Source organism: Caenorhabditis briggsae (genome assembly GCF_000004555.2).
Source record: "Caenorhabditis briggsae complete genome, chrIII, whole genome shotgun sequence".
NCBI classification, from domain to species: Eukaryota; Metazoa; Nematoda; class Chromadorea; order Rhabditida; family Rhabditidae; genus Caenorhabditis; species Caenorhabditis briggsae.
Window position 1 is genome coordinate 10,102,806 of NC_013490.2, and position 26,430 is coordinate 10,129,235.

Consider the following 26,430-nt stretch of genomic DNA (forward strand, 5'->3'; position numbering starts at 1 on the left):
TATATTATAGAGGCTCAGAACAACATTTCGACAAATTGCGAAAGTCACCAACATTTGGCGAAAAATATTATGACTTGGTTTCAACAAATGACTCAAAACTCTCAAAAGTGAACGGAAAAAGTTGAAAAGAATCAAAAAGATAAACGAAACAGCCAGAAAATGGCGAGTTCAAGAAACCAAGCGAGAACCGAGAGAAAACGAGACGCAGGTTGAGAGAGAATGAGAGGAAAAAAGGACAAATACACGGAAAACTACGACCAAGGGGGAAACGAATTGGTTTTTCGATCTCCGGCACAACAACACAAGATATCGGCACAAATCATGGTTTCTATATTCAAATTGTCACGAATAGAAAAATTATTCTTTTGCACAATGAATCATGAGTGCAAAAAAGTAACTGAAAATTGATGCAGGGATACTAGAAGCCCGCTCAATACGTACACTTTGAGCTCAATTATCTCGGTTCCTAGGGGAGTTATCAAAAATCTGAATTCCAAAACAATCCAATCTTGTTGTGAAGTTTTCATAATGTTTCCAACTTGAAAATTTTTTTTGAAAAATTCTTCCTTATAATGATCTCAGTTTTTAAAATGTCACAAAAATGAAAGTTGTTTGAAAAACTTTATTACCAAAAAACTTAGAAAAAAAGAAGAGACAGATGGTTTAAAAAATCTACAATAACGTTTATGAAGGAAGACAGTAAAAAGAAGACAGTAATACGACGAATATTGGAGGTGCCGCGCCGCTACCCACTGAGCTACGCGGGCGAAGCTGAAAGGTGACGACATACAACAGATAATTACATACAAGGGGGCACGATAGCTCTACACAGAGTGAACCTTAACTTCAAAAAAAAAACTCCGGAGAATCTCTTGTCTCCCCTTCTTAAACATTTGCTGGACTTGTTCGAAAATTTTCCCTGGAATTGGAATCTTCTTGGAATTGTCAAAATTACACAGAAAGATAAACTTATTATTACAAACTTTATTATTAAAACATTTCAATATCACAGGTTAGTTACAATCTCGTTAGATTATTAAAATTCTAAATTATAAAAAAGTTGAAATCATAATTAAAGACGAAGATAAAATTGATGCATCTCCGGGTTGGGAGAGTAGCCAATCCTTACTGACGACTTCATCTCCTGTTGGATGAAGGCAAAAACATTGAATGCCGGATCGAGTGGCATTTCTTGTTGGAACGTCACCAGCTGAAAAATCATATATCTCATTTGGAAATTTTTAGACAAAATTTCAAATTTTCATACGAAATTTCACATTTTTTAAAGGTGGNGTACGGTGAAATTTTTTATTGCATCAAATGTGCAGAAATGCATGTAGATTGACATAAAAATAAGGAAAAAATTCAAAAAAAATTCCTTCATCGAGAAAACTGCATCGAAAAATACGCTGAAAGCCCTTAGGGACGAGGTTTTTTCTAGGCCGCCCGGTGAGTAAAAGCGCGCGAATTCAAACTTTTAAAATTTTTACATTTTGATGCAATAAAAAATTTCACCGTACACCACCTTCAAATAATTTTTTTTAATTTGAAAACTTTTGAATGCCTTTTTTCTACTGAAAGACCTTTCGAAAATCAGAAAAAAAACTTACATAAACCGGATAGCCGGCTTGTTCATTTCTCCTCAAAAAGCTCATTATCTCCGAAATGACGTATTCTCTTGGAGTGTGGTGGGAGATGAGCAATCTGAGAAAATAAGGTTCTGATTTTTTAAAATTTTGAATTTGACAAAAAAGTAGGTCAAAAACTAACCGAGAAGGTTGTCTTTCTGGAGGGAAACTTCCTGGTGGCTGGAACTCTGGTGGCATATGAAGAGGAGGCATCGGAGCAGGCTGTGGAGCATAACTGAAAAGTTTAAAGATTACTGTAATAAGAGAAATTCAGTGAGGTTTTGGATACATTGTTCTCTTTAAAAACACTAACCTGTTTTGATTGCCGTATCCTTGATTGCTGTAGAACTGGGGCGGCATCTGTCCCTGCTGGCCGCGATCCGGACCGAAATTTCTGAAAAATTAAACCATTTTTTCAAGGTGAATGATCAGGAAAGCATACTGTTGGTATCCTTGAATTTCGTAGCCCTGCGTCGGCACCGATCCCGGATGACCATTATTCGGAGCCCAATTTCTGAAAAAATAAATATTTTTAAAGGTATATATTCAGTTGGACATACTGTGGGTATACGGAACTCTGCTGCTGTGAACCGTAGTGTCCATTCTCACTAGGAGTGCTAGCTGGATACGGTCGGAAGGTTTGCTGGGGGTTGTTCCAAGGACCACCACTCGTCGACGGACCATTCATCAGTGGATAACTGAAGAATGAGAAATTTATAATCCAGAAAAACACCTTTTCGGCTTCAAAAACTCACTTCCGATCCTCAAAATGGTATCCTTGATTGGTGGAGTAGCCTGCTGATGTGCTTGGTCTCGGATTGAATCGATTCCTCTCAGCCATGGCGTCTTTTGATTGTTGGATCTGGAAAATTCTCATTTAAATTTCTATTGGACACAGTTTGAAAGATAATGGGGAGTTTTCTGACATCAATATTCAATTTTTTTAACAAGTACAGTACTAGCTCATTTCACAAATAACAATTACAAATTCTTCACATATACAGGGTGGTCGATAATGATAGGACGTTTTTTTGAGGGCTCCTTGGCCAGGCGCCAAGGAAAAATTATGAAAACTTTCGAAACTAATAGAAAGTAGGGACCCTCTATAGGCAGGGATTCATACCATTTCGTATCATTTTGTTTTTTGTTCGGATTTATGAAGACTTCTCCACACCAACCCACATCGCAAATTCACTCGAGAGGGGGGGGGGGGGGGTGCACGTGTTGATGTGGCCAGAAGACTTGGAATTTCCTCATCAAGTGTCCGAAATGTTTTTGAAAATATTCAAAAGGATCAAAGGAACCTATTAAAGCCAAAATGAAGACCACCATTAACTTTGAACATTCACCAGACTCGGGGGATCATCAAACTTCAAGTTCGGCGAAAAAATGGGTTTTGACCTTGGTATTGCAAGGTCCAGGGTTCAAAAATCGTCAAATAGGATTTAAACACTTGTAGTTACCGTGTCTACCATAAACTGTTCCTTTCTCATACATCCGGCGCCTGCAGACACGAAAAATGCAAAAAACTTTTTTCACACCACACCTGCGGCGTTGTCAGACGAGATCTGGTGTGACGTAAAGGGTTTCACAGATGAAACTCTTCCAAACCGTCGGGATCAGGAACAATTGCTACCAAAAGATGATAACAATTCTCCTGAACGTATTTTATCTTCAAATTGCTTTTTCCGTAAAAATGTCAAGGTTTGGGATAAAATCACGGCAACCAGTACCAATTTTCTGATTTTTGGTAAAAATCGGCTCGCAGGTCTACCAAATGACAGTTTTGAAGCATAACTTCTTGCCCTGGACCACTCAGAAGTTTGTTGGACATCTTTAAAACCATCCGTAAGACTCAGCACCGTGTTGTGGATCGAAATCCACAATTACAGCCGCCGCACAGCCACATTTTTTATGATGCGTTTGGATGCTTCCGTCAAAGCTCGTGATTCTAATAATGATTACTTGTTATAAAACGAAAATTCTTATATATTTTGAATATTTTGGAAAAGTTATTACAGTTAAAGAACGTTTTTTCAGAATAATGGGAGACGGTTAGAAACGTCCTATCATTATCGGCCACCCTGTACAAAGATCAAGTTTCTTCCCAAACCGTCAACTTTGAGCTCAATTATCTCGGTTCCTATAAGAGATATCAAAATTTTGTAAACCGATAAAATAATTTATCAGTTGACAAAATTTTGATATCTTTTGAAGGAACCAAGATAATTGATCTCAAAGCTGACGGTTCAGCTCTTTATTTTTGAGCTAAATCATAAGTAAACTTTAAGCTCAATAATCTCAATTCCTAAGATAGATGTTACAACTTCGTCAACTAATAAAATATAGGTGATATTATTAGGTTGGCGGGAAAGTCTTTGTCACTCTGTTTGTTTAATCACTGTTCTCGTATATGGAGGCTGTGTATGATATCGACTCTAGTGAATAACAAGGTGATAAGAACCTTCCATATAAACAAGTCCCCATTTCCTTCCCTGCTCCTCATCTGTAATTGAAACGATATGTTTGTTCCCACTGCTATTCACATCAGACATGTTTTGATTTACCTCTTCCTATCTCACACCACGATGAAGGATTCGGAAACTTTCTTGAAGAATGTGTACAACACACATGCCCCTCACTACAATACTATTCGCAATTGGTTCCATCGTTTCGAAAAAGATGACTTCTCGCTCGATGAAAAGGATCGCTCTGGGAGACCCCGTGAGTTGGATTTGGACAAGCTGAAGACGCATTGCAATCGGATCCATTTCAATCTAGCCGTGAACTAGCTGTCACATTCGGAGTTCACCATAGCACAGTCCTTGAAGGTTTGAAGTCTCTTGGAATGAGAAAACTTTTTGGTCGATTCATACCTCATCACCTGACTCAAGCCAACCTTGACCGCCGAGTCGACGATTCGATTACTCTTCTCACTCTCCACGCGGGCGATCGATGGCTGGACCGGCTAATAACCGGAGATGAGAAGTGGGTCTTCTACGATAATCATCACCACAGGAAATCCCAGTGGGTTGGAGAAGGAGAGAGCCCACAGGATGTCCCAAAACCCGACCTTCATCCGAAAAAAGTTATGCTCTCTGTGTGGTGGGGAGTGGACGGCCCCATCTACTGGGAACTTCTGCCCGAGGGCAAAACAATAACTGGAGACCTCTACACTACTCAACTACGAAACCTCAAGAAAGCAGTCGACCGTTCGGCCCTGAAAGACAAGAAAGTGTACTATCAACATGATAACGCTCGCCCACATGTTTCGAAACAAGTGAAGCAGGAGCTGATGGGATATGGATGGAATGTTCTCCCTCACCCCCCGTATTCTCCTGATCTTGCTCCTTCCGACTATTGGTTATTTGGCGATATGACACGTGCCTTCGAAGGAAGAAGCTTCAATTCCCGTGGAGCGGTCGAAGCGGCACTCAAACAATACTTTGCCTCACGCCCGGCTGGATTCTACCGCAATGGAATCCATAAATTGAGGGAACGTTGGAGACATGTTGTTGATAATGATGGACAATATAATTAATTATTCGGTTATTTTTTCTTTGAGAAATAAACTATTGAAAAAGTGACAAAGACTTTCCCGCCAACCTAATATGATAAATAATTTATCAGTTGACAGATTTGTGATATCTCTTATAGGAATCGAGATAATTGAAGTCAAAGTTGACAGTGTTGGGGCTTTCCCATTACAGTTTTTAAGTTATTATCTCTCAACTCACCAGTCGATCCTCCTCCACATATCGTTGTCCCTCGTTTCGAAGGAATTCCTCATTCAGCCGAATCTCCTCTCTTCGTCGAGCTTCTGCTTCTTCTCTTGACTCTTCTTTCTTCTTCTCACACTGCTTCTCCTTTTTCGGACTTTCCGGACGTGGTGGTTGAGGAGGAATGGGATTCCGATTGAAGACAACTGGTTGAATCCGGTTCTGTGGAGCTGGAACAGGCGTCGGATCACCAAAATATCGTCTGATGGAATCTTCTGAGCGTTGGATGGGGGTTGGTTGAGAAGATTGCGCCGGAGCTTGGGATGGTTGTGGTCGACGTTGTGGAGACGGAGCAGGCTGACTTGGTCCTTGGGATCTCTGCTGGAAGTTCATTTCGGACTTTTGGCTTCCAGAAGACTGGCTGGACGACTGACGACCTATTCCAGTCATCCGGAAAGCCTCTTCAACTAATTCTCTGTCACCTATTTGGTTCTCTGGAAGCCGAGGTGAGCCATTCCAGTAATTTCGGTTAGAGTCTCTTTCGTCTCTTCGATTCTCATTTTGGTTCCAATTTTCATATCCTTTTCTCGGTGATTCATTTCTATATGATCCTTGTGACCCATCATAGCGATCTCGTTGTTTCCTACCGTCTTGATATCCAGGATCCCTTCTTTCTCCGGATCTACCGTAATCCCTCCGTTGATCCCGTACTGGAGGCCCCGTTTGGTATCCGTAGTTGTTTCTAACATCATTGAAACTTTGATCACGATACGGACCTCTGTCTTGTAGATTCGAGTTGGAGCCATTTCGAGAGTATCCATAGTTGTTCCGTCCTTGGATTCGCTCATCTCTTTCATAATCTTGTCGATCTGGCTCTTGGTACATCCGATTTCCTCCTCTATCCGATCCAGATCCTCGTGACCAAGATCCCTCAGGACTTGGATTTCTTTCTCCAGAGTAACCTTGCTGTTGAACTCCGAATGAGTATCGGGGAACATCCGCTCTTGGTGCTGGTCCTCCAAATGGATCGTGAGCTGGCAGCCGGCTTCTTTCCGCTCTCCGAATTTCAGCTTCTCTCTCTTCAACTGACTTCATGTCTGGCATGTCATCGTAACTGTCGTCCTCGTCAGTGTCCGATGCCTCAGCTTGATTTGGAGGTGGCTTGTTAAGACGGGGAAAAACATATCGACGAACCGTTGGACGAGGTTGATAGCCATTTCGGTCTTTGGATTGGTTGGTATATAGATTTTGGAATGGATTGGGAGCTCGACTTGATTGTTGGCTTTGAATCCAGTTCTGGCCTTGACATCTTTGACTTTCAGAATCCTTTTTCGTTGAAATTTCATTCAATGAATTTTGAGAAACTTGAATTTCTGTGGGTGCTACAGCATTCTCGGAAGAATTGCTGATGTGGCTCTGACAGTTCCGACTTTCAGAATCTTCGTTTCTTGGAAATTCGTTTGACAGATTTGAAGAAGCTTGAGCTTCTTTTGGCTCCTCAACTACATATTCCTCGGTAGAATTGGTGTTCGGAGGTTTAGAAGTGGATTCTTGAACATTAGATACTTTGTCTTTCTTCTCCCACCAGAGCAAATATTCACGGATTTTCTCATCGTTCTTCTCCTCTTCATCACTGGTTTCAGCTCTTGATTCTGGAGCAACAACTCCATCTTCGTCGTGAAGGATTTCCGGTCGTTCTTCTGAAACGTCTGGTTCCGTTGCCTTCTGTAGAGGATCCGTCCTACCATCGTCCGTTTCAGGGACCTGAAAACAAGAAATTGATAAGTTTATTCGAAAAATAAATAAGAAACAAACCTCTTGTAGTCCACTTCCTTCTTCTTGGACCACATCGGATTCTTGACTAACAGTGGAAGGAGAATCAGAGGATTGTGTTGAAACGACCTCAAAACTGGAACCAGGTGCTGAATCCGGTGATCTTTCGGAATTCTGGTGGCTGTGGTACTTAACTGATCTTTGGTCATCTGCTCCGTTTTCGGAAGTCTGGAATAAAATTATTAATTGATGTTCTTTTCTTGAGAAAATATCACACTTCAAAACTTCCGAAACAAAACTCACCACTGAATTGGTCTCTTCTTTTTCTTCTTCTTTTTCGAAGCCAATCACTCCATTCTCTTGTTCTTGGGACGTTGAGGTTTCCGGAGCCACCTGTTCTTCTCCAGATTCAAAAGAGAATCCCGAATCGGGCGAATTTTTGGAATCTTCGCAGGGTCTTTGGTCATCTCCTTCGTTTTCGGAAGACTGGAATACAATTATGAATTGATAAGACCCTAGAATCAATGCTAGCATGCTCTTTTTATAAATTCAGTTTATTTTCTCTTTGCAACGCATTCTCATTCAGTTGTCCCCAAATAATTGTTGCCCATTTTCAGAAAGTAACTACAATTTTTAGACGTTAGAAATGTTCTTCGAGCTTTTATGTTTGATCTGAAAGTTTCAAAAAAGAGCAGCTAGCTTCCTCCAAAGTGGCTTATTCGGTTTGTATCATTTGGTTCGAAAGGCGCTTTAAAATAAAAATATATCCCAAGACCGGTTTTAAAATTTTCAGAACCATCCAACAAACAAAAAGTGCATTTTCAGAGACTCAAATTTAACCATTTCCAATTGGCTGTTAGCCAATAGTAAGGGCACGAAAATGCACTCTAATGAGAATTGAGAGAAAATTCATATTCAAACTTTAGAATCGCTTTATCTAGATTTTCATAGAACATCGAGAATTTGGCGAGCAGTTTAATTAAACTTTTGAAATTTTGAATTTTAAAAATTATCATCAAAACGGGAACCATTAAAACATGACGCTACGAAAATTCTGGAACATAGCTCACCACTGAATCGGTTTCTTCTAATTCTTCTTCTTTCTTATCTTCTTGCTTGATTTTTTCTTCTTTTTTGATTCCAATCACTCTATTTTCTTTTTCTTCGGATGTTGAGGTTTCCGGTATCAATGAAAAAAAAATGAATTTTTGAAATTTTTCATCCAACAAAACTTCAACATTTTCACATAAAAAAATTTCAGAAAAACTCACTTTTTCTTCGTTAATTTTCTCGGTTCCAGCCGATTTCGTCTTCTTTGGCTTTGCCTTGATTTTGAACTTGTTAACCATCCTTTAAATCTATTTTTGATCTTTTGAAGATCGCTGAAGACAAAATTTTAGTATTTAGCTGGAGTTTAAAGCGAAAAATATAGAGTTTACAACGAAAAAAGTAAAAGATAAGAGCAAGGGTTCCATTTTGTGTAAGACGAAAAAAAACCGTTGCGTTCTTCTCATTGCCTCCTCAACTTTTTATAACGAATGTTGTGGAGGGAAACGAGTGAGAGAGAATGTGCAAGAATGAGAGATTCAGAAATTTAGAGAATAGACGTAAAGAAGAGAGATAGGGCAACAAAAAGGAGAAGGGTTGTGGCAAGAAGAAGAAGAATGCCCTCCGGAAAGGTTACCATCCAAAATTAATAGTAGAATTTGAAAAGAACAGGTGGCAGAGGGAAGAAGAGAAAAATGGACAAATTAGAGAGGTCTATGACGTTTCTATGGGGATCAGGTCAGCTGATGGTAGTGTGACTGGGACATAGAAGAAAAACAAAGAAGGATTGCTTCCTGAAAACGGAAAATAAAGCAGATATGATTTGGATGGGAATAGTAGATCAAATAGGATTTCCAAAAAGCCTTGAATTGATCTACAACAATAAGATCTCTTGCAATTTATCAGATAAATACAATTTAGGCTTGCAAACTATACAATACAAAAAATAATATTTTCAATCGCCAGAAACCCAAAAAAACTACAGTATCCCCAGCTTCAAGTATATATTAGAAATCAAAGCAAGTTCAAATTTTAAAGGAGCATTCTAGAGCCTTATTTTATCTTATCAATTTCCCCATATTTTAAACTAGGGTTACTGTAGTTTTTGACAATTTTCGGCGGTTTATGCCGCATTTTAATATGCATAAAACACACTACTAGAACGAATTTCTAATTTTCAACTTTGAGACACTTTATCTCGGTTCCTGTGAAAAGTATTAAAAAGTGGTCAACTGGCAAAATATTAGTGATATTATGATAAACATTTTATCAGTTTATCACTTTTTCATATCTTTCACTGGGAATGAGATATATAGGCTCAAAGTTGATGTTTGGGGGAGCGCATTCTATTAGAGGGTTCACGGTATGTATACTTTTTAGTTTCTAGAAGTGCTTTGAAATTTAAAAGTATCTGGGACAAAGTTTCAGTATATTCCAAGGCAGTTATAAAAATTAATTTTATGCTAATCGTTTTCATAATGTAATGGCAAAAATCGATTAGTAACAGGAAAGAACTGCGATTTCTCAGATGTGTGCATTTGGAAAATCAGGGAAAATTTTCCGTTTTCGGTTTCTGAGAATTTTCGCGACATTTACTAAAAATTCTTATCGTTTCGTACAAAATAGGTTAATGCAAAAAAACTCACACCATCTTTCAACAAAAGAAATTTTGGGTAGAGTCTATTTGCTCAACGTCTTCTTCATTTGAAATTCATGGTTTTTGGAATCGTCCTTCCCAAAAGTCAATTCAGTCTTTGGCATCCTCGAAAAACTTTTTGCTGTTTTCTTTGTGACAATGATTGACAGCTTACATTAAAAAATTGAATTCTTGTTCTCGAGGGACTGATATCCCTGGGACGATTTGTGTCCTGTATGCCGACCGGGTGACTCGTTGCCTACACCGCTTCTAGTTCCTCCTGTTAAGGTGTCGATGCATCATATAGAGGCAGTGAAGCTCACTCCAGGAATTGCTCGTCTTTATGAGGAGTCTGTCTGATCGTGAGAGAGAGAGAGAGAGAGAGAGAGAGAGAGAACTCTTGCAATCAGAGCAGTGGAATGAAAAATCCCGATTCGAATTATCAGGGAACGTCAGGTGCATGGTTAGGGAGGACAATGGCTTGGTAGTCCTTAGGTTCAGAATGCTCCATCATCCCCGTGGTGGGTTCTGACTATTTACCGGACCACCAGCCCTCAAAAAAACATCCTGTGTCATTTAAGACAGTCAATGGGCAATCAACCGAGGTAATTATCTATTCGAGAGTCAGGATTAGAGTGTCGTCTCGCGAAACAAGTCTTACAATTTTACATGTTTTCGCAAATTGTTCAGCAAGACCAGTTCAGTCTTTGTTTCGCACAAAGTTCAGCAAAGTTTCATTTCTGGATTTCTCGGAAAACTCAAGTTCAGCATTTTCACGTTTTCGCATAGTTTCGCAATTTCCCAGCTCAGCATTTTCTCGTTACATCATTTTCCAGCAAGCTTTTCTTTTCTCGCAAAGTTTCGCAAAGTTTCGCGAGAAAAAAGAAGTTCAGCGAGACAGACGTGATCTTTATGGAAAGGGGGTTTTTAGGTTCCAACTCAGAAGTATGTCATCTTTAACCTGTTGATCCCCTTTCACAATATCTATTATCCCATGAAAAAGTTTGATCAGTTCAATTCAAGCCCTAAATTCGGAAATTTCGAGAAAAAATTTCACATTTCAGAAAATCTTAATACAGATTTTCATAAATTCGAAACTTTCGAAAGTTGAAATTCTAAAAAAGCCAAGAAAATCCAAATTTCGAACATTCGGATTGTGAACCATTTTGATACCCAGAAATGCCAACGGAACAGTAATAAATCAGTCAGGAATTATGTAAATCCTTGTTATCAAAAGATTTGATTGCTAGTGGGTGGAAAGAAAACACATATTTGTGATTTCCAGAAGTATTTAGGATATCAATTCTTACGAAAAAACTCATTTTTACACTTCTCTATGTATAAAAATCATTTTAGCACATTTGAAGAATTTTCAAAAAATTATAAAAATTTCTAAAGGGGGACCCCATGGCGAATTTTTTTTCAAAAAACTTTTTTTGAAATATGAGCAAACGTTGTCAGATTGTAGAAAAACGTTTAAAAGTACGAATTAAATACGAAAAACTCCGAACAATTGTTTTGAACTCCTTCAAAAGTTCACTCCAAAAGTGAGAAATTAGTACTGAAATCACTTAAAAGGTCACAAATTTTTTGTGAGTGGACGCGGGAAAAAAAACAGCACCGTAATCAGCATGTTCGAAAGTATTGTATTGTACTGTATTGTATTTATTACGTAAAAAATACGTGGAAGAATAAAAAGAAAAAAGAATGAAAAAGAGAATAAATAGACAAAAAAGGGCATGGTGACATAAAATTGATATTTATTAACCTAGACATGAATAATAGTGGTTAAAGTACCATAGACCAAAGCTTCAAGAAATTCTCATAGCCTGTCTGAAAACACTACCCTTGTGAGGTTCTCATTGGAAATTGCGAAAGTCCAATTTGGAGATTTGGGTTTAATAAACTTTCAGGAATTCGAAAACTCTATACCTCTAATATATTATACGATATTTGGCATTTCTGGGTGTCAAAATGGTTCACAATCCGAATGTTCGAAATTTGGATTTTCTTGGTTTTTTTAGAATTTCAACTTTCGAAAGTTTCGAATTTATGAAAATCTGTATTAAGATTTTCTGAAATGTGAAATTTTTTTCCAAATTTCCGAACTTCGGGCTTGAATTGAACTGATCAAACTTTTTCATGGGATAATAGATATTGTGAGAGGGGACAACAGGTTAAAGATGACATACTTCTGAGTTGGAACCTAAAAACCCCCTTTCCATAAAGATCACGTCTGTCTCGCTGAACTTCCTTTTTTCTCGCGAAACTTTGCGAAACTTTGCGAGAAAAGAAAAGCTTGCTGGAAAATGCTGAGCTGGGAAATTGCGAAATTATGCGAAAACGTGAAAATGCTGAACTTGAGTTTTCCGAGAAATCCAGAAATGAAACTTTCTGAACTTTGTGCGAAACAAAGCTGAACGAATGTAGCTGATTTTTTCGAGATTCGCTGATTCCTCTAAACTTTTGCTGAACTTAAGTCTCGCGGGACGACACACTAGTCAGGATGCAGTACCAGACAGAGGCCATCAAGGTGTGACAAAGTAACATGCTCGAACATAAGGTGTGTTACGAATCGATCATTAAATATGGGTAAGCAGTTGTTTCTGATTACATGAGTCATACAATATGACACATCTAATTTGGTGACTCGGAAAGAGTAGATGACTGCTTAGTCCTCGGGAAAATCACGTAACCATGAACATACACAGACCCATTTTCTGTGGTTGATTCATAACACTTTTTATGTTCGAGCAGGTTGCTCTGACACATCTTAATTATCGCTGCCGGATACTGTATCTTAATTCCTGAAAAAAAGCCTTACAACTTAAAACGAATAAAAACACATAAAAAGTGAATCAAAGGCGGAGGGAACTGGAATAAAAAATTATCTGTATCTTTCACAGGAGCTAGAATAACAAGGATAAACTTTGTATTAGAGGAACTACAGTATCTTGAGAACTGTGAAAGACATGAAAAAACCTTATAAACTAACAAAAAGCTTTCTTTCGTTTAGCATAACAAAAAGAATGGAATCGAAACGAAACAGTTTATGGTTGAGTCGTCATAAAAGAACGACATGAAAGATGATACGTGTCAAGTAATACGGTATGGGAAAGCTTGCAGTTCTTTTTGCACAAGAAAAAATTCAACAAAAATGGAAATTTTTCGAGAACTGCAAAAACTGCAAAAGCTGTCAAGGGGAGAAGAAAAAATTCGTCGAGAATATTATATGAAAGAGCTGTGGCAATGAATACAAACTGGGGCAGTATAATTTATGTGTTGCATATTAAAAGATAAAGGAAACAAATCAAATATATTCATTATACATAGGGTAATCTATATATATATATACCACATATCCTCTAATGGAAGCCCACTCGTGTTCTTTGAGCTCACTTATCTCGATTCCTATGAAAGATATCACAAAATTAAAAATAAGGTAAATTGTTTATCTTAACATTACCGGCACTTTATCAGTTAGCAAAATTTTGATATCTTACACAGGCTTCGAGATAATTGAGTTTAAAGTAGACGATTTGGGTGGTCTTCGATTACAGAAAATACTGTACACAGGGTAATCGCGGGGTATGGTATATGCCTAGGCGCGCATATAGGATGCTGTGTGCGCCCATAATAATTCAAAAAATTTTGGCTGATAAAAATACAACTTATTTTTAGTAAAAAAACTGGTAAAAATTGTTAAAAAATCAGTGATTTCTTGAAATTGGGATTTTTCTATTTTATTTCGGAATATTCGGAATAACAATTTTTCAGGTGGAATAAAGGTTTGTTGGTAAGTTTTCCGGTTATGACGATGTAAAAATAGAAAAAATCAGAAAAACACAAATAAAAAATGATGTGAAATAATGCCAGTTTCAAGAAATTTGTTGATTTTTTTTCAAGTTTTCTATCAAAATGTGTGTGTTTTTTTAACTTTTTAAAAGATTATGTTAAATCGAGATATTTATTTCAGCCATAATTTTTACATGTCAGAGCATTTAGTGAAAACAGCCCTTTTGTGGATTTTCATTGGATTGTATTCGACTTAACAGTGTGAATTTACATAATAAAAACAGAAGCTTCGGAAGGTAAGAAGTAATCCTGTTCTCGTTCTCACATCTTGATTTGTTTCGAATTTTCTGTTCTTTTTTCCAATTTTTTTGTCCTTTTGCAGTCCTTTTTTACAACTTTTTCAGTGATTTAAGAGTGATCAATATTGATAATTTGGAGTCGAAGAGATAAGAATAGAGACAACTGATAACAACTGCTTCGTAGGGAAACAGACTTTCTGGACGACTACTTTTTCTCATTTTTCATTTTATCAAAGTCAAAAATAGGATAGATTTGAGCTGTCTTTCGGCAAATCTTTAGATATCATTGACAGGAACCGAAATAAATTGGCTTAAAGTTAAAAGTTAGGAGAGACCATCTATTATAAGTTTGAGGGCAATCAGTCCATGTAAATTGTATTCTTTCATTCGCTAATCTGTTTTTTTTATATGTATAATATATGGTGCTTATTGATTTGCCGAGTCATTTTTGAGTTCAATTATCTGAATTACTATGCAAGATATCAAAAATATGTCAACTGATAAAATTTTTGTGATGTTTTGATAAAAAATATATATCAGTTGACAACTTTTCGATTACTTCCACAGGAACCAAGCAAAATTGGCTCAAAACTAAAAGTTTATATTATAGGTCTTACGGTAATCAGTCCCTGTAAATTGTATTCTTTCATTTGCTAATCTGTTCTGTTTTCTTTTTGATTTATAATAAACTCTAGTGCTTATTGATTTGCCAAAAGACAGCTCAAATCTTTCCAATTTTTGACTTTGGTATATAATAATAATAATAATATATTTATTTGCAATGCATGGGGGAAATCGATAGATAATTTGGCAAGAAATGGGACCTGTACAAATAAAAAATTAAAATGACCAGACGGACCGACTAGAGTCCTGTAGGTCAGTGGGAGGGATCAGAATATCATAAGGAATCGCTCCTACTCGCTTAGCAAACGCCACCGGACTGAGCTTAGAATTTATCACCTTACATACACGGTTCCACATAGACAAGTTTCTGTGAAGGAAGCAGTCAAAGTATTGACCGTTGATTTTGAACAAATACGGGGCTCTGTTAGAATGGCTGGGAAGAATGTAGGACGACATAGAGGGAAAATGGTATGAGTTTATAACAATTTTGTGATAGGTACGAAGAACTAGAAGGGTGCGGCGATGAAGGGTGCATAGAGAACTGGGATAGGCGATCGGTGTATGAATTGAAGGGCATATTACATCTCTGAAAGACTTTTCTGGTGAAAAAACGAAGAGGAGATTCTAGTTTATTGGCAAGTGTGGCATTGGATGGATCGAAAAGTTCACAACCGTATTCGAGGACCGGTCTAATAGTAGGTGTCGAAGAGACGGAAATATAAACAAGGGTTTTTCGATTGGAACGTTTTCAGTATTTGGCGGGACTTGAGTTTAGCAGAGTAGGCAATAAGATTGATTTGTTTGTCGAATTGAAGTTGATCATCAACTAGTATACCTAGGTCCTTGAATGAGCGATGCGGAGTAATGGGGGATCCCTTAATAAAGTAAACTGTCTTAGGATTGCGTTTACCATAATGCATAACGGCCGTCTTATTTTCGGCTAGTTTGAGTCTCCAGATGTCACACCAGTGCTCGACGATTTCGATACTTCTCTGCATATCCAATGGGTCGGAACCGGTTATTTTTAGGTCGTCGGCGAACGCCGTGACATGAACATTGGGAGGAAAGAGGCCGAGTAAGTCGTTAATGTAGATCAGAAACAAAAAGGGGCCAGTGACACTTCCTTGGGGGACTCCGGATTTGACAACAATCTCGCTGGATGACATTAGGCCATTAACCTTGACGTTGGGTGAGCGGTTGCTGAGAAAGGACTCGAACCAATCGCATCATCGTTCATCAATACCTATTCGCATCATTTTCAGCAGCAAGAGATTGTGTGGTTATCAAAGTTTGATAAAATGAAAAATGAGAAAAAGTAGTCGTCCAGGAAGTCTGTTTCCCCACGAAGCAGTTGTTATCAGCTTCCTCTTTTCTTATCTTTTTTACCTCTAAATTATCATTATTATTCTGTTGCTGCTCTCAAATTACGGAAAAAAGTTGGAAAAAAGAGCAGAAAAAATGACAAAAAATTCAAAAAAATTCAAGCTGTGCCAATGAGAACAAGATTACTTCTTTCCTTCTGAAGCTTCTGTTTTTATTATGTAACTTCTAATACCACACTACTACTGTTAAGTCGAATACAATCCCATGAAAATCCACAAATGGGCTCGAGACAAAATTAAGTACATGCTTTTTAAACAAAAAAATACGGGAAGGCAACCTGGTGAGAGGAAACGGGGGCGGAATGAAAAATATGGAAGAAAATCGGATAAGAAAAAAAAAATAATTGGAGGAAAAATAATTAGGAGAGAGAAATACATAATTGTACAGTCATGTTATATGAGAAGATGTTGATATTTCTGGATACTTATTCAGCTAGAAGAGCCTGCATTATGATGTGAACTGTGGCGAAGAATTCCATCGTTTGGGAGCGGGTAATCTCTTCGGGTTCTAACGACTTCGTGGAGATTTCGTCAAGGCTCTCGATTGAATTCTGAAAAATAAAAGTTGCTCTTTCGAACTCTCTAGGATTGCTTCATACATCGATATCTCCCATATAATAGCTATTAGTAGCTGACGATTTCAGTGAAGCTTCTGCCTCATCAACACGAACTTTTGGGATTGTAATGGCTGAAATTAGCTATTTCAGATCTGTTTTTCTTTGCGTTAGGGGCTTACATGGAGTCGCTGGAGACATAAGTGGAGATACGAGCGGTGTGGCGTAGGTCGGTCGAGAGTTGTTTCCGTTGAAATTTCCACTTGATCTAGAGGGCGTTGAAGGTCCGACAGAAATCGAGGCAGCACGTGAACGGCAGCGGCTCGGTGGGAACGCTGTAAATTCATATTTATTCAAAGCATAATCATATACCGTAATTTCTTTAGTAGAAGCCCAATAATTTATCTGTTGACAAATTGTAGATATCTTTCACAAGAACCAAGATAATTGAGCTCCAAGTTGACGAGCTTCTATTAGACTAAACACGGTAAATCTGATATACCGTAAAACCTGTATTAGAAGGGCCTCTCTAATAGAATTACCCTTAAGGTACCTTGGAACAATAGAAGGACCGGCTCTTCTAATACAGGTTTTACGGTACCGATTTCCTCTAATAGAAGTCCACACCAGCCGTCAATTTTGAGCTCAATTATCTCGATTCCTGTCAAAGATATCAAAAAGCGGGCAACTGATAAATTCTTTATATTAATATCACAAACATTTCACCAGTTGACACATTTTTGATATCTATCACATGAGCCGAGATAACTGAGCTCCCAGTTAACGTTTGAGAGAAATACTGTAAATCTGATACCTTATCTTCAATGTCCTCCCTACCTTCATCATCCTCCGTCAATGCTTTGAAATCCAATATATATCCTCGACCACCGTTATCCTTATCAACTCTGAACAATTGCAGCGACATCTTTATCGGCTCTGGATTCGTCGGCGTCGGTTGGCATCTGGCTATGATATGAAAGTTGCTGAGTATCTTCCATTCCATGTTCATTTCTCGAAGACTTCTGTATACGTGGAACATGGTGTCCACAGGGTCGAGACAAGCGCGGATTCCCAGATTCCATGTCATTCGTTTCTGCTCTTTCTTGAGTCCTTCGAGAATTTTTCTACCAACGTTGTTGACTGCTAGAAAAGGGGATTAGAATGTTTTTGAAAATTTAGAAGGGGTCTTACTCTTGATACTGGTCGGCAAAGAGGCTGTACCCATCTTGATATTCTTCCCAATCTCCCAAAAATCATCCATCGCCCTCTGTGAATGCTCATCAGCGTTTCTCTTGTGATTCACTTCGAGTCGATAGGCAATCGAGAGGTAGTGATGGTGATCCTCGGCAAGAAGAGCGCCAGTGACGTCTTCCTCCTTGACATCGAATTTCTGGAAAAAGAAGTTTGTAATAATTATTATGTACCTAAATTCGGAGCCGCGGAAAAGGTGGTCGTAGTCAAAAGTTCCACAACGACAACTACCTTAATCTGAAAATGATTAAATCTTCCGGATTTATTTTCTTGTTTTTCACCGAATTTTGTCGACTGGAAAAGCTTGAAAATCGAGGGAATGAACACCGAAAATTAGACCATGGTTACTGTAATTGTCGTTATGGGATATTCAGCCACGGCCACGGCCGTTTCTCTTCCACAGCTCCAACTTTTCCGTACAACAATAATACTCACCGCCGCCACACATTGAACTACATCGATATCCACAATCGACGATTCATTCTCACACTCTGGGAACAGATAGTATGGAAGGTCTACTTGGAACCAGCTATGATTGACAATCTTCTTCACATCAGCTCGTTTAACTGGGTCAACTTGAAGCATCGACGCGATCAGATCAGCAGCTTGTTTGTCCATCGAGTAGGGGACCATGTAGCGCCCGCCTGGAAAGAGCTTGATATGATTCGGACTCTACCCCCCCCCCCTGAAAAGCTCCCAAACTCACTCTTAATTTTACTAAAGAGTGTCGGAACATGCTGATCGTCAAACGGAAGTGTTCCACAGAGCATAGCGTACAGAATAACTCCACACGACCATAAATCGACTTCTGGTCCAACGTAGAGATTGTTCGATATGAGTTCTGGAGCTGCGTAATTCGGGGATCCGCACGAAGTGGAGAGAAGATCACCGTCGGTCATGTAGTTCGATAGTCCAAAATCTGCGATTTTGATGTTCTTTTTGCTGTCGAGAAGGAGATTTTCGGGTTTCTAAAAAAGGAATTATCAATTGAGCATCTTTGAAAAAATAATTACCAAATCTCTGTGAACAATCATATGCTTGTGACAATAGCTGACTCCTGAGATGATTTGCTGGAAGTACCGTCGGCTCTCTTTGATGGAAAGCGTTCCTTTCTTAGTGATATAACTGAACAGCTCTCCACCAGACACCAATTCCATAATCAAAAATATATCCGATGGAGTACTGATCACACGGAAGAGACGGGTGATATGGGGGTGCGATAGTAGTTGGAGATTCTCGATTTCGTTTCGAGTCTTGTTAACCGTTCCAAGGCCCTTCATCTTTCCACGATTCAAAATCTTGATAGCGACATTGTATCCGGTTTCAATGTGTGTTCCCTCTGAAAGTCGGTATGTCCTACAGTATCCCCGAAAATCTAAAACTCACTTTTGACAGCTCCGAATGCTCCTTTTCCAATCGTTTCTTTGATTATGAAGTTCCCAATCTTCAGATGTCCTGTGGCAGCGAGAGCAATGATTTGCTCGAAACGGGGATTTGGCGGTGGAGGTTTTTGGCGTTTTTGAGTGGGATCAATAGGCGGTGCCATTTTCTGGAAAAGGGGAGATTCGATGAAAAGGGAGAGGACGACCATGAAACGGACGACATTTTGTGATATTTTCAGGCAATAAATAAGAATGGAGATTCATCTCGAAGGAAACGGAAAACGGAAATTTTGAAAAGAAAGCGAATTTTGGAACCCATGGGGAACTTTCAGAGTCAAAATCTATTGAGACGGTTTCTATTGAATAACTGAGGAGAGGAGAAAAACGACAGAAACGAATGCATGGGAACCGAAACCATACAAAAGAGAGAAGTTCTGGTTTTTCAAGAATAATGATCTTCAAGGCGCATGGAGCCTCTAGAAAATGGCCTTATCGAACACTATCGATAACTACGCATTTTTTGAGCATCTCAACGCGCACAGATTTCGGACAAGAGTGCCGTAAAACCTGCAATAGAATGGCACAACGTTGTCCAGTTTGAGCTCAATTATCTCTGCTCCTACGGAAGATATCAAACGTGTGTTAACTGATAAAATGTTCATGATATTATTTATGATGGACAATTTATCAGTCGATAACTGTTTATACCTTCTACAGAAATCAAGATAAATTAGCTCAAAGTCAAAAGTTAGGGGGTTCAAGCTTCCTGGGTCAGAAAGAACGAAGGAATAGGACAACATGTGACTTTGTGTACGCTCTCTTTCTGTCTCTCAATAAGCCAATTATTCAAATATCAAAGCGTCCCTTTCTCCAGGTCACAAGGGGGGGGGGGTGTTCGGTGTGAAGATGATTCATAAAGGACAATGGAGAAGGAGCCAGCCAGCCGGCGTGGCGCCCACCCCTCGTTTTGCCTGTGTTCAAAGAATCAAATCAGACTGTTTCGTGCCTCTTCTCTCTCTCTCTCGCTCCATGTGCCCCCTCAGATATGGTTTTTCCATGAGGGCTCAGAGATGGTCAAAACGAGACGCAGAGAAGCTAGAAGGTGAGCATGGAAAAAGAAACGTTTCGTGTATCTCTGGGTGAACACTCAACACAACACGGCGGGATGGAGATGAAGGAGAAGAGGGGATGGCGCCAAATGAATGAAATGGAAAAGAGCAGTATGGGGGACAAGTGGGCGGAGTCTCTCGTTCTCGTCAACAACATCTGGAGGTGGAGTCTGGCATCTGATCTTTTGGTTTGGATACTGTAGGTCATTAAAACACAATATCTCGAAAAGGCTAACTTATTACCGTACCCGAGAAATTCTAGAGGTCACAAGATTCAAAAAGAAAATAAGGAATTCAAAAGTTCTGAAGAAGGGAATGATATTTCTGCATTTCTCTGAAATCCGGACCGTCCACTTTGAGCTCAATTATCTCGGTTTTAAAGATACCAAAAAACTATCAACTGATAAAATATGAATGGTTTTATGATAAACAATTTATCAGTTGAGAAATGTTTGATATCTTGCACAGGAATCGAGATAATTGAGTTCAAAGTTGACGGCCTGTTTTGGAGAAAATACGGTATTAGAAATGCCTAGCGTCTACAGTACTCATTAAAAGCCAATAGATGTTAATGTCATATGATTAACTGCATAAATAAATTAGAAAGTCAATGACATGGAACTGAATAATTTGGGAAGAATATTAGAAAATAAGCACAAAATATGATCATTCTGAATTAATTGCCCATCAAGGATCAGGAAAGAAAATTAGAATACCGTAAAACCTGTAATAGAAGGGCACCCACACTATCAAGTTTAAGCTCAATTATCTCGGCTCTTTTAAGAAATCTCAAAAATGAGTCAACTGATAAAATGTTGGTGAAATTATGATGAACAATTTATCAGTTGATCAATTTTCGTATCTTTCAAAGGAACCGAGAAAAGCTTGCTGTAAAAAAGTTAGGGGCCTTCTATTACAGGTTTTACGGTACTTGGTCGGACAGGAATCGAAAAAAAGGAAAAATCTGGCAAGATGTCTCGAAAACGTAGAAAATTTTATAAAATTTTCTGGAATTTCTCAGATGCTCCCCAAGACCGGAAATCTCAAAATCTGGAAATTTCGACTTCAAAATCTGTATGAATCTCCAGATGACATAATTTCGTCTCTCTTTTTTCTAAGACTACAATATTTTGTAACTCCAGAATCTAAATCTATCTGCATGAATCATAGCTAACTGATTCTAAAGAGAGCTCCAAAGCTAGCAAAAGCATGAAATGATTCATTGCGCTGACTATAAATGCACTAGAGTCCCAAAATGATAGCCTTCCGGTCCCGAAAATATGTAATTTATTCGGGGGTGAAGGACAGCTTTACTTGAAAAAAAGAGGGTCTAGACACCATATTTAGACGCTTTTCGAATCCATTTCCCCCATTTTTTTTCTCACGGCTGATTGATGCACTTAAGAAATGGAGGGGCACCAAAGAGAATTGACTTCTTTTTCGAAATCATAAGATTCTTTAAAAGATATTTTTGGCCCCTCAGCCCGGCTGCTTCTCAAAGGGCAAAGTTTCTAAAAAGACTGTCTAGACACACTTTGTTTTCTCTATACGAATTCTGGCAGATGGTGCATACCCCTAGCACAAACAGGTGCATGTCCCTATGCGCAATGGTAGAAAAAGAAACTGTCAACAACATTGAGGGGGGATACTGTAATGAGAATTCTATGATGAAATGTAGAGTAACGGTGAGCAATAGAGAGAGAAGAAATGGGGTTGTTGACACGGAGTGGCGGGAAAAGAAATTTGAAAAAAGGTACATTATTTTAGCACAAAAAATTGAAGTTGTGGAAGGTCCCATAACGACAACTACAGTAACCTAAAACAATTGTATTTTCCGGATTTATTTTGTCGACTTTTCTGTTATTTTTCCACAAAAAAATCGGAAAATTTTGACTGAAAGCGCACGAAAAAAAGGAGAAAATAAATCAGGAAAATACAAAAATTTTTTGGAATTTTCTTGTTTTTTAGGATTTGTAGCATAATTTTTTGAAACATAACAGACAGAAATCTAGGTCAGGTGACAAGGGACTATGCTTTCCGGACAAGACCAAGGTCGATTGGTCGTCTGAAAAGCTGTTCCCTCTTTCGGAGACAACACAGAATACAAGGAAATATTTCCACGTTGCTTCCAACATGATAACGGGGTTATCTTCTGATTGATACATCAACCTAAACACAGTCAAGTAGTATGCAAAAGTGCACAGACAAACAAAAGAAAGCAACAGACGAAATGCTTCGAAACATTAAAAAAATGAAAACAAAACGACACCGGCGCGCGCAACAACACTTCTTCTTCTTCTCTCGGGGTGCGCAGTCAAGGAAACAAACGGAAAGAAAGAAGGAAAAGCAAGAGAATTGTTTAAAAGTTCGGAAAGAGGAAGCAAGAAGAATTCACTTTCTGGACATATAAAGTTCTTATCAATCGAGTTTTAACACAATTTTAGTCTTCAGATTCCTACGTAGGTGTTCTATGAAGTGAAATATGATGAGAAAGGGTAAAAAGAGGTGAAAAAGCAAAAAAAGTAGAAAAATTCGAAAAAATCCGAAAACGTTCGAAAATTTCAAGGCGCAAAACGAATTCTGTCACTCGAGTCCCGCAGTGAACTACAGTACTTTAAAGGCGCATCACTTGTTTCATCACCGAGTGTCGCCACAAAACTTTTTGTTCGAACCTTTTCTTTCAAAATTTTTCAATCAAACATCACAAGAAAAAAAGTTTATTCGGATTCAAAACCATGCAAAAAATATTGGAATACTAAAAAAGTCTCAAAAATCACAGATGTTCATAAATTAGAGGGAGGGGCAATCGAGATAGTATGTACTTTTTTGGTTAGTAATTCAAAAAAGGCGAATGTGGCACAAATTTGACAAAGAAAATTGTACAAAACTGGGGAAAAAACAAATGCGGAAGGAAGTGTTCTTTTAATATGAGTAGTTTTTTGGGGTCGGGAAAGGAGTAACGCGGGTGATAAAGCATCGGGAAGGTGGCAAGCAAGCCGGTGAGAAATAGCGCCGGGAAAAGTGAAAGAAAAAGTAAGTGAGAATTCAGTATAAAAGAGAGAAACCGTATTTTCAGATAGTACTATTATCATGTTTCAAAAATGAGATGATGAGCGAGGTGTCTACTTCTCATGGAATAGCAGTTTTGCCAGCTGATCCTTTGCTGCGACGTTTTCCTTCTTACTATCCACACATCGAGCAATATCTTCAGTATCAACGCTCTCCATGTCACAGCTTCGTTTGTGATACCTGCAAATTTATTAAAATTTCATCATTGTCACTAATCAAAAATTACCGAATTCTTAGCGTTGGCTCCACTGCTCGAAGAATATGAATTCCATCTTGACCCAAAAACGCAGCAATCAAATCGTTCCTCCTCTCATTCACCCCTAATTTCGTTCTCGCCGTTACATAATCCACTCCATATACTGCGAAACATGTGAAATCCTGTGAATCGAACCGTCCGTGCTCTTTTTGTACAATTAGAGCTCTCTTCCTTTTTGGCTCAACTCCATCTCGTAATCTGGATAGTGCCGCTTCGCGTGCTTGCTCTGTTGGAGTGTCTTTCTCCTCTTTTTCAGTCATTTCCATTCCAGAAATCGTCGGATGGTACTCAACAAAAGGCACTGGGAAGAACACTTGATAATGCTTGATGGTGTTGATTCTAGCACGATCAAAGAACTCTTTTTGTACATCTGCATGTGGCGAAAGAAGCAGATATATATTATTCGCTCCATAACGATCCACTGCATCATCCAACGCGGCAGCAGCCGCCGTTCCTTTTCCTTCTGTACTGACAGCTGGGCGTACCGGCAGGACGTCAGTCTCCAGAAGTGATCGTTTGCATCGTCGTTTCAATTCCTCCATATCGTTGCTGATAGCAGTCACTGAACGGGTGTCGACTAATGGGAAAACGGCAACCACCATACGGGTCTTTCGGGTTTCTTCGGTTGGCGAGAGACAGAGACGGGCTTGACGGGCGAGAAGTTTCCGCGCTGGTAGGACCTGAAATAGATATTATTGAGTTACAGTAATTTATTTTCAGAAGGTAAAAATTTGACTTGCTATAATTAGTCAGGATAGAAGAATTGCTTTTCGAAGTGTTTTTCTTCCCCCACTTTAAACTTCTTTTTCACTCACATCTTTCTCACTAGCCACCGGAATAACCACAGTGACATCTGTGTCCTCTTTCACATATGGTGCCTGATTCATCAGCTGTGTGCTCGCAATCATTCGACTAACATGCACTCTTCTCTCCACAACAATCTCCTTCAGTCCCTCTTCGTGTCCAGCCTGCAAGTTGAAATAAACAAATTTTAGATGAAAGGAAATCTTTTTCCAACCTCATTATCTCCCTCAAACCGATTCTCTGGATCCAGCATCTCGTTTACAGTTTTCCGATAAGTCAAATCGATCATATAATCCATTCCACGTCTTGGATCAAACACCCGATATCCATTGCGAAGCTGAACGAACTCCAGTTCCGGCTCCTCCGATTCAACTTCATTTCTTGCAGCCACCACTACTTCTGCCACGTCATCGAAATCTTTTCCTTCCAGACGCCGAACATTTTGATTAGGCTCACTTCGAAAGATCTCTGTCATTGTAAAGTATTCCCATGTTGGAACTTGATAACGATTCGGTGGTTTGGCGAATGGAGGAAGTGCCGGAGGCCAGCTAATAGCTTCTCCTGTCTCGCGAGCCTCTTCTTCTGCCAATCTAGAAAGATCAGCTTCCATTTTAACGATTTCCCGATCGGCTCTTGCCATCTCAACTCGTACGAAATAGTCGTGAAGCGCAGAAGCGTCAGCATCCGATAGAAGACGTGGTACAACAAGAGCTCTTCTAAATGCCGCAGAGTGTTTCCAGTCCTCAATCGAATCATGAGCAGCTGGAGAATCAGCTCTTTCCCCTCGCCAAACTTCATAACGGACTCCTTGATGAAGTGGTTTGCATGTCAGATTGGTGGCAATTTGAATACATTTCTCGAATGCTAATTGGTCATCATCAGTGGCCGTGGATAGTGAGCTACATGCACCACGGTTGCTGAATTAGATCAATTTTAAAAATAATTCCTAGGAACTCAAGAGACTCACATCAACAACAAAGCAATTGCTGGTTGACTGAAAATAACTCCACTATCCAGTCGACACCTTCCACTGCCGTCTTCTGCTGGCTCTCCCATGATCACTGGTTCGTTCCAGTTCATCTGAAAATTAATTCATTGATTAGAGTATATGAAACTGTGAAAAACTCACTGTATCAATCATTCTCAGCAAAACGAATGGATTGAAGTAGGTAGAATCTTTTGCAAGAAGTAACCAGTCGTAGTTGTCGTGGGTGCTCTGGAAAAAGGTCTATTTGAAGGGTAATTCCGGGAGTAGAAGGGAAAATGCATAAAAAGTACACCAAATGGATAATAGACATTACAACATTTGAGAAACTTACAAATCATGTTTTATAGGCGATTCTGAAATCAATTTTACCAACTTTATAGTCGTCGATAATCAATCAAAACGAAAAGAAACTCACCATATTGAAAAGAAGGCCGAGCACCATAGAATGTGTTTTTTGTCCGTTTAGCTTGTAGGGACTCAAATTTGTCAGCTGGCCCAAATCATTGTCAATTCGAGATGAATCAGCGAACAACTGAACTCGTGGGATGTGCCTTCCAAGTGTTGCATTGATAGAAAGAGCCAGTGCAGACTCAGCCATCACTGCAGCCATGATTCGTTCTCGAGTTCCGAGTTCTGTGGCGGCGAATCGGGTTCGAGTTACTTTTGGAGTCGCGTCTTGATTTGCTGGTGGTGTTGGCATTGAGTCTTGATGAACCTAAATATAAATTTGTTGGAAAAATTTTAACGGTTTTTCTACTTCACAATTGATTTTTTTATAATGAAAACTCACAATCCAATGTTCCGAAACATCCTTATAAATTCGTCCTTTTTCTAACGCTGATGGCTCCAAAACATCGACTCCTTCGCTTTCCGGACTCCTACAAGATGTGAACGCCGCGAGCGAGTTCTTAAAATTCTCTTCCGATTGCGACGAGTAGAGTATGAGATAAAACGCGGCGCCGATGACGAAGCCGAGCAGAAGGTGTACACCTGTTCGCCCGCCGCCAACCATATTCTGAAACAATGAAACCGTTTTCTAGAAAATTTCAAGGTCAAAAAATTCACCAACAGGCACCCAGATACAGTTCTCTAGCTTGCTGCTGCTTTAGAAAGG

At 39.0% G+C, this 26,430-nt stretch overlaps 3 protein-coding genes across 3 annotated transcripts; all 3 read right to left on the reverse strand.

Annotated features, from left to right (window-relative positions):
• Nucleotides 1–1,072: 1,072 nt before the first annotated feature.
• On the reverse strand, nt 1,073–8,469 carry CBG06917 (the record flags this gene model as incomplete). Its single annotated transcript, XM_045244320.1, has 9 exons — nt 1,073–1,210; nt 1,611–1,704; nt 1,771–1,863; nt 1,942–2,022; nt 2,071–2,142; nt 2,189–2,326; nt 2,384–2,490; nt 5,366–7,606; nt 8,392–8,469. 9 exons carry the CDS (start codon nt 8,467–8,469, stop codon nt 1,073–1,075), a joined length of 3,042 nt encoding a protein of 1,013 aa, XP_045093341.1.
• Nucleotides 8,470–16,328: 7,859 nt separating this feature from the next.
• Cbr-aak-1 lies at nt 16,329–19,254 on the reverse strand (the record flags this gene model as incomplete). Its single annotated transcript, XM_002642450.1, has 9 exons — nt 16,329–16,454; nt 16,503–16,591; nt 16,640–16,792; nt 17,295–17,600; nt 17,649–17,847; nt 18,144–18,352; nt 18,415–18,676; nt 18,722–19,047; nt 19,095–19,254. The coding sequence occupies 9 exons, from the start codon at nt 19,252–19,254 to the stop codon at nt 16,329–16,331; spliced, it is 1,830 nt and encodes a 609-aa protein (XP_002642496.1).
• Nucleotides 19,255–23,321: 4,067 nt separating this feature from the next.
• On the reverse strand, nt 23,322–26,328 carry Cbr-mig-22 (the record flags this gene model as incomplete). The annotated part of the gene is made up of 8 exons (XM_002642449.1): nt 23,322–23,448; nt 23,495–24,204; nt 24,340–24,492; nt 24,543–25,245; nt 25,296–25,408; nt 25,458–25,544; nt 25,732–26,031; nt 26,107–26,328. The coding sequence occupies 8 exons, from the start codon at nt 26,326–26,328 to the stop codon at nt 23,322–23,324; spliced, it is 2,415 nt and encodes an 804-aa protein (XP_002642495.1).
• Between the last annotated feature and the right edge of the window lie 102 nt (nt 26,329–26,430).